Source organism: Cucurbita pepo, chromosome LG11 (genome assembly GCF_002806865.2).
Source record: "Cucurbita pepo subsp. pepo cultivar mu-cu-16 chromosome LG11, ASM280686v2, whole genome shotgun sequence".
NCBI classification, from domain to species: Eukaryota; Viridiplantae; Streptophyta; class Magnoliopsida; order Cucurbitales; family Cucurbitaceae; genus Cucurbita; species Cucurbita pepo.
In genome coordinates, this window is record NC_036648.1 from 7,754,439 (window position 1) to 7,763,096 (window position 8,658).

At 38.0% G+C, this 8,658-nt stretch overlaps 1 protein-coding gene across 1 annotated transcript; it reads right to left on the reverse strand.

Moving 5' to 3' along the window:
• Positions 1 to 1,351: 1,351 nt before the first annotated feature.
• Positions 1,352 to 8,291, reverse strand: LOC111804729 (sodium/hydrogen exchanger 2). Its single transcript, XM_023689500.1, has 15 exons — positions 7,820 to 8,291; positions 7,211 to 7,540; positions 6,996 to 7,114; positions 5,372 to 5,469; positions 5,121 to 5,180; positions 4,981 to 5,027; positions 4,693 to 4,887; positions 4,561 to 4,607; positions 3,676 to 3,742; positions 3,482 to 3,582; positions 3,301 to 3,402; positions 2,582 to 2,720; positions 2,439 to 2,501; positions 2,267 to 2,350; positions 1,352 to 2,163 (listed from the first exon to the last, which is right to left on the reverse strand). The coding sequence occupies exons 2-15, from the start codon at positions 7,382 to 7,384 to the stop codon at positions 1,846 to 1,848; spliced, it is 1,614 nt and encodes a 537-aa protein (XP_023545268.1). The 5' UTR covers positions 7,385 to 7,540; positions 7,820 to 8,291; the 3' UTR covers positions 1,352 to 1,845.
• Positions 8,292 to 8,658: the final 367 nt, after the last annotated feature.

Sequence of the window (8,658 nt, forward strand, 5' to 3'; positions counted from 1 at the left end):
CCTTATAAACCATGTTCGTGTTGTCTGGCCCTAATACAATTTGTAAGAGTCCTAGGAAAAGGTTTTTATACCCTTATAAACAATGTTCGTGTTGTCTGGCCCTAATATCATTTGTAATAGCCCAAGTCCAGTTGGCCTTGATACCATTTGTAATAGTCTAGCCGAGCCCATTGGTTTCCACACCCTTATAAACAATGTTCACATTGTCTAGCCCTAATATAATTTGTAACAGTCCTATGAAAAGGTTTCTATACCCTTATAAACAATGTTCGCGTTGTCTGGCCCTAATACAATTTGTAACAATCCTAGGAAAAGGTTTCTACACCCTTATAAACAATGTTCGCGTTGTCTGACCCTAATACAATTTGTAACAGTCCTAGGAAAGATTCCTACACCCTTGTAAAAAGAAAGATTCCTACACCCTTGTAAAAAGAAAGATTCCTACACCCTTGTAAAAATGTTCGCGTTGTCTGGCCCTAATACAATTTGTAATAGCCCAAGCCCAGATACCATTTGTAACAACTCAAGCCCAACCCACCGCTAGCAAATATTGTCTGCTTTGGCTCATAGCCCTAATACCATTTCTAGCAGCTCAAGCCCAACCCACCGCTAGCAAATATGTCTGTTTTGGCTCATTACGTATCGCTATCAGCCTCAACCCTAATACAATTTGTAATAGCCCAAGCCCAAATACCATTTGTAACAACTCAAGCCCAACCCACCGCTAGCAAATATTGTCTGCTTTGGCTCATAGCCCTAATACCATTTCTAGCAGCTCAAGCCCAACCCACCGCTAGCAAATATGTCTGTTTTGGCTCATTACGTATCGCTATCAGCCTCAACCCTAATACAATTTGTAATAGCCCAAGCCCAAATACCATTTGTAACAACTCAAGCCCAACCCACCACTAGCAAATATTGTCTGGTTTGGTTCATAGCCCTAATACCATTTGTAACAGCTCAAGCTCAACAGCGCTAGCAGCACCGTAGCAGCCCTAATACCATTTGTAACAGCTCAAGCCCAATCCACCGCTAGCAAATATGTTTGCTTTGGCCCATTAAGTCAGCTATTTTAAAACACAAGTAAAAGGTCATTATCAGTCTCACAAACACAAGTAAAAGGTTTCTACACCCTTATTTCGTTTCCCACTCCAAACAAATATCTCTTTTCATCCCTATATCCCACTCCAATCAAATATCTCTTTTCATCCCTATATTTTTACAAACCGACCATTTTAGTCCATTAATTATCTCATTTCTTTCCCTATCATCCTAAATTTATTTTGTAATATAAAAGAAATTTGATTACTAAGGAGTAAAATTATAGTGAGAGAAAGGAAAAGTAAAGAGATAGTGGAGATTCAAATCCTATACATTGCATACACAAACGTATACACACTAAAAAGAAAATGAGTAAGAGGTCATAAGAAGGCTACAAAGCCAATTCTATAAACCAACTTACACACATTACATTTTTCTCTTCCCAAAAAGAATGAGAATACAAAAATTTAACCCACTTCCATATTGTTCTTCACACTATAATTGTCATTACAAAAATCAAAAACAAAAGAACTTAGCAACCAATAACACAAAACCAAACCATAATGATTTGTACCAAAAATAAGGGGAGCAGCAAACACAGAAGGCAGGCAAGAGAGAATAATCATCAACACGTTCCAACTGCTCCGCTCCATGCTCCATTCTCCATGACATTCTCGGCAAACATGCACTGCGCACGTCACCCGCCCTTGTCTGCTGCTCGAAAACTTGACACGGTGAAGTAATTTATCCATCTGGATTTACATATCTTACATTGTATGGAGCGTCCTGAGAGAGGGTGGGTTCTCAATGCCCTCCCCTTTCGGTTGGCGATCCTGGGACAAAAGGAACAAAACCCCGACCCCCAAACATTGGACGCATGAAGGCGTCGTCGAACTTTCGCCAGTACCGATGCACAGTGTGCGTAGGAGTTGCAAGGAATGCACGTATACTCGTTGGACGAGGAACATGGAGGCTGTCAAGATCCAGCTCTGAATCTTGTGCGCTTCCAAGTAGCGGAACCGAGAATGATTTTGGAGTCGCAGGGTCCGATAGCATGCTGGTCGTGAGTTTCGGGTGGGGTATCAAACACTTAATAAGAGGTTTGGTCAATAATCCAAACACCTGTTGACAGCAACATTTCAAACGCCACAGATTAAGAAAATAGCCTTGCAAAACAAATTAATCACTAGATTAAATCAAAAGGAGTTAATCCGTCGCACTATACCATCGTGCTGAAGAGGACAACGGTTACGGTACTAGTGATCATCATCGCATTCCCTCGTAGTTGAGTGTGCCCTGCTCTGGTGAACTACATTTCAAGTCGTTAAATTGGTTATCAATAACGGATTAGTAATCGTTCGTTCGGGATGGCAGCTCATAAAAGTACTTCAAAGTACCTGGTGATAAGCTAGAGCAATGGAGACAGCCCCTCTCATGAGACCAGCCCACCAAATGATAACCTACAAAACCAAAAATCTTGATGGTTTAAAAGTAGGACAATTAAAGCGCGAGTAAAACCCGAGTTCGAAAGAATGCATACTTGTTCCCTGAATGTAATTTTCTCGTCTGCTGATTTTTTAGCTAAGTTGGATAGAAACGATAATGGAAAAACAAAAGCAGCTCTTCCAACCATAACCAGGCCGAGTAACATTGCGCTCACAGCAACCGATGTCCCCGGACTGCATTATCCAATAAGAAGACGTAAAAGACAGCACATTAAGAAATGGTTAATAAAAAAACAAGAACACGCTAGCAAATATTGTCCGCTTTATCCCGTTACGTATCATTGTCAGCCTCACGGTTTTAAAACGCATCTGCTAGGGAGAGGTTTCCACACTCTTATAAAGAATGCTTTGTTCCCCTCTCTAACTGATGTGAGATCTCACAATCCAACCCCTTGGGGGCCAGTGTCCTTGCTGGCACATCACCCGATGCCTGGCTCTGATACCATCTGTAACAGTTCAAGCCCACTGCTAGTAGATATTGTCTGCTTTGGCCCGTTACGTATCACCATCAACCTCATGGTTTTAAAACGCGTCAGTTAGGGAGAGGTTTCCACAACCTTATAAGCAATGTTTCGTTCCCCTCTCCAACCGATGTAGGATCTCACATAATGCACTTTGTATTCAATAAACTAACTTGTTATAGGTCAACTTGATTATAGCTCAAATGGCCAAGGCATATGCCCTCGACCAAGAGTTTAAGTTTGAACACTACGCTACATGTGATTGACGATGAATAAAAGAAAACTTGTCGTACCTATCACTAACAAAGCTCCACTTCTCGATGTCTAATGCATCCATGCCGACATAAACGAAGATAAATGACTCGGAAATGAAGGATAATGTAGCAAAGGCGTGTCTGTTATAGCAGATAAAAAGATGTGTTAGAAAATAAGTATCAGTTTGAGATCATTACAAAAGGTTGAAGAACTACGTACTTGGTGGTAACTCTTGAGCTCTCAGTCACATTATGCCAGGTATAATGTGACATTACAATTCCACAAAAGAACACTGTGAGAATGCCACTCAAATCTAGTAACTGCACAGAATATCCACCAAGGAAAAGTAAAGATGGTAATTGCCAATGTCTCTTAAGCAACTAGTGTTTGATCTAGTAATACAAAATACTTACTTCAGCCAGCATATACGAAAGATACGCCATGAGTATCATAAGAGCGACCTCACGATCTGTCGAGTGCCTGAATTTTATCAAAAGTTACTCCATCAAATTCCTTGTGAATAGATATGCAATTATACTTCCCAAACACGTGCGTGCCAAAAAGAAACGAAAAGTATGGATCCTGAACTCGATCTGAGTGTTCTCCATTTTTATTTTTAAACTAACGTGAATACGAGCTAAACACCATATGAAGTTATTTTTTCTTTTCATAACTTTGGATATTTAGACTATGTTTATGAGCAACTCGACTAATTCCGATAGATGATCACCTAACCGTGCAACATCTTGTACTAACTAAATGTCTCCTAACGACAGACGACCACCAAACCGTTCACAGATTACATTCACAACAATATATCTGAAAAGAAAGGTCATCTACACATAAGACACACTTATAATATCTGCTAACTAAGATTTTCTGCTATTAGAGTTCCCATCCCATCTCCACCCCCGGTGTGTATCTTTTCGAAGCTTAAAATGAGAGTTATCATATATAATCATTTCAACAAATATGAACATAATTGTGAAATCCCACAACGAAACATTCTTTATAAGGGTGTGGAAACCTCTCACTAGCGGACACGCTTTATAAACTTTGAAGGAAAGCCTGAAAGGGAAAGCCTAAAGAGAACAATATCTGCTAGCGGTGGGCTTGGGTTGTTACAATAATAATCGTCAATATTCTTGTAACTATTGAAAATGGAACTTTACTTGGAATTATGAAAGCATGATGAAAAAATGATTGCACTGCCACAAGCTACTTGTTGGTCACCTACTAATGCATAAGAATACACCAAGAGAAGGGTCTAAATGAAGAACAATTCCAGAGATATATACCTGCCAAAATATAACTTTCTGATTATATAAGCACTCAGCAGCCCAACCTGCAAGGAAACCATGTGTGTGATTCAATAAACAGTTACCATACAGGACAGTAAAGAGAGATTGATGAATAGCGAGCGAACTCACAAATACTCCAAGTAGAGTGCTCGTCGAAAACAGATAAAAGAAGCTCCCAAGAAAATGTATAGCAACTCTTGCATCAATGTTGCTGAGATCTATGCTTTGAATAGCATTGAAAAGCACCACAGACGTAGCGTCATTGACCACGCCCTCCCCAAATACGAGACTGTAGAGTAGAGGGGTTTCGTCCTGGCTTAATATCTGCAGCATCAAATGTATTACGGTTTCTTTGGGTGCCCAGGCAGACTAACTACAATAAAAATGAATAAAGTATAACATTGCTATATCCTGCACCTGAAGTGTGCATACAGAATCCGTTGCGGCAAATATAGCTCCAATCGCTGTAATCGGATATTAAGACGTTAGTCTTAGAACAGAAAAGATCAATCACAAAGGTGATAGAAAAGGAGATGGATAAAAAAATAAGGATGTACCTAAAATATCAGCAATATCCAGTGATCCAACATCCATTTTCTTAAAGAACTGAAAAGCTCCTGAATCAGGCACCACAATTGACATACGACAATGAAAGATCAAAGAATGATAACACAAAAACTACAACATAACTATAATAAATGATTAACAAAAGAAAAGAAAATATTTAAGAGGATATTTTAGCCCATAAAGATTTTGCAGAAAAGCCTCAAGAGAAAAATAATAGAAGAAATATAGTTTGACGATATACCTAACGAGATGATGAAACACGAGACTAATGTACCAATTGCGCCAAACAGCATAATTGTCATAAAGTTGACAAAGAACTGCTTCTTTTTCACCTGAAACCTGATGCAGAAGAAGGAGATCAGCCAAGACAAAGCACGAGGACAGGGTAGCACGAAATAATACAGAAAAAGTTGCCTTTATTTAGAACATCACAGCCAAATGAGAAGTTTTACAATACAGNAAAAAAAAAAAAAAAAAAAAAAAAAAAAAAAAAAAAAAAAAAAACCATTAAGATAACGAGAAAGACTTGGAATTTTTGACCTCGATACATCTAATTTTCGTTTACTATTTATTTAGTTCCTCNAAAAAAAAAAAAAAAAAAAAAAAAAAAAAAAAAAAAAAAAAACCATTAAGATAACGAGAAAGACTTGGAATTTTTGACCTCGATACATCTAATTTTCTTTTACTATTTATTTAGTTCCTCGTCCCCGATCAAGAATAGTAGAAGACTTCTGTTAAAATAATGACAAGCAAGAGAATACAAAAATGGAAAGGATATCGGTCATCATTTTCTTAAATAAAAGTAATTTGTAATTTACCACAAAGCCAAAGCACGTAAAATTANTTTACTATTTATTTAGTTCCTCGTCCCCGATCAAGAATAGTAGAAGACTTCTGTTAAAATAACGACAAGCAAGAGAATACAAAAATGGAAAGGATGTCGGTCATCATTTTGTTAAATAAAAGTAATTTGTAATTTACCACAAAGCCAAAGCACGTAAAATGTTTACGGGGGAAATCAACATCTTCGAAGATGAAAACGAAGAAACTTCAAAATTTTCCTTGTGGATAAATAACACACAGATAGATTAAAGCTTGTAAAGAACACTCAATTTTCTCTGATTGATTTAAAGTCACCGCTAGCAGATATTCAAATNTGTTAAATAAAAGTAATTTGTAATTTACCACAAAGCCAAAGCACGTAAAATGTTTACGGGGGAAATCAACATCTTCGAAGATGAAAACGAAGAAACTTCAAAATTTTCCTTGTGGATAAATAACACACAGATAGATTAAAGCTTGTAAAGAACACTCAATTTTCTCTGATTGATTTAAAGTCACCGCTAGCAGATATTCTCCTTTGGGGACTTTCCCTTTCGGGCTTCCCCTCAAGGTTTTTAAAACGCGTTTGCTTGGGGGAGGTTTCCACGCCCTTATAAAGAATGTTTCATTCTCCTCCCAGACCGATGTGGGATCTCACACAATCACGATCAGTTAGAATACAAAGGAATTCAGAAGGAATTATTTAAAATAAACTGCAGAATTTGAATTTCAACAAAGATCAAAACCCATAAACGGTTCGTGAGGGCTCATATGTTGTTTGAAGTTTGAAGAACAAAAGCCTAAGGTGGTTCAAATCATTAGTGTTGTTGCAATACATTCAACTACAACTTTATTAGGCCAAACACATTCTGAACAACAAAAAGTTGGCTAAAATCTAAATCAACATCAAGGGAATATGTTAGCCTAGACGTCTAGAAATATATCGAATACAAATAACAAGTTCATCAACAATCTAAATCCTTTCTAACGATCATGAAAGGACCACTAACAAAAATTGTGAATCCTATGGTGCAGAAACTTACCCCGCATTGAATATAATCGGTGGCAGAAGATAAATAAAGAATGTATCTTCGCTGAAAAGCAACAAATGCGAACTTTTCCCACGACTGACCAGTAAAATGACTATTCCAGCAAACATACCCTGAAACAAAAGAGAAAAACAGTAATTTACTAACACCATCAAGATCTATGATATCACTTAATCTTCTATTTTTTGTGATCAAAAGAACAAACTCACAATCAGGAGTGCAGTGATCGACTCATTCATCCATCGGGTCTCCTCAAGAAGATGACCAATCACAATACAAGCACAGAGAAGTGCCACAAATAAGTTGATGGAAACCACAGAGGCATGATCAGAAGTGGACAACGCTTGCCATTTGGACACAACATAGTTCAAAATGGGTGTCATTTTATCAACCTCTTCAATGAAATAATCGTTTTGCCCAAAGAGAAAGGGTTCCAAAACCAAATGATTCCCACTTCCTTAACAGCGCAGAATATCGAGAATCTAGGTCTTCGAACTGCCCATCTCAACAGCAATTCATTCTCAGTAACAACGAAGTCCCTGGATCAAAACAAAATTTAATCCTAATTCAGCATAAATTGAATACTAAGCCAATAAATCTTGAAAACAAAACATAAATTCANGAAGTCCCTGGATCAAAACAAAATTTAATCCTAATTCAGCATTAATTGAATACTAAGCCAATAAATCTTGAAAACAAAACATAAATTCACGATTCAAGCCAAAATTCCTTCATCATTCCTCCTTTTCCCTCTCTGCTCTGTTCTCACAGCAGCGAGAAAACGAATGAAAGAGAGAAAAACGTAAACAAATACTCACCTACGCACTTCAAATCGACATGGACGAACGCAGCATTCTAGCAAAGCTCCCGATCCTCTGTCGATTCAACGGAGCGCGAAGTCAAATCAGCGAGGGAATTCAAAACATGACAAAGCCAATTCCGAGTTGGAATCCGGAGCAATCAGAAAGCTTCCAGCCCCTGTATTCAATCAAGACAAAACGTCTCGAAGAGAATCAAGAGCCCGAGAGCTTCAAAATCAACGAATTCGAAACGAAAAAGGGAAAAAAAAAAAAAAAGAAGGAAAAAACCAAGATATGAGTGGAAATTGTGGCCCAAAATCTACTGCTGTTCAAATGGAATGAACAGAGAGAAATAAAAGGGCAATCGGTATGAAAATTCTGGAAAGAATTGAGAAAAAATGAGAAGGAGGAGAAAGAAAAACAAATTTGAGAGAGAGAGAGAGAGGAAAACCAGAGAGAAGCGTATGGTCCGGAGAGGAAGAGAGTGGAAGCGAGAGAGAGGACATGAATGGCACATACGAAGTTATTTTATAGTACCCTTCACATGTACCACACACAATACAACATGCCCTCTCATCACCGTTCATCATACCTACATCAACTCTCTACAAAAAATTTTGACCATTGTCTTCAAATTTATATTTTATACGAGCCAGAGGTGTACATGGGTCGGGTTGGGTCGGATCAGGTCGGGTTGGGTTTAGACCATATTCTCGACCAACCCAAAAGCTCGGGTTGGTTATATGGGTAACCCAATCTAACCCAAAAAAAATTTCATCCCAATACTCTATTTTTGAGTTTATTCAGGTTGGGTTCAGACAATTTTCTTGACCAACCCAAAAGCTCGTGTTGGTTAT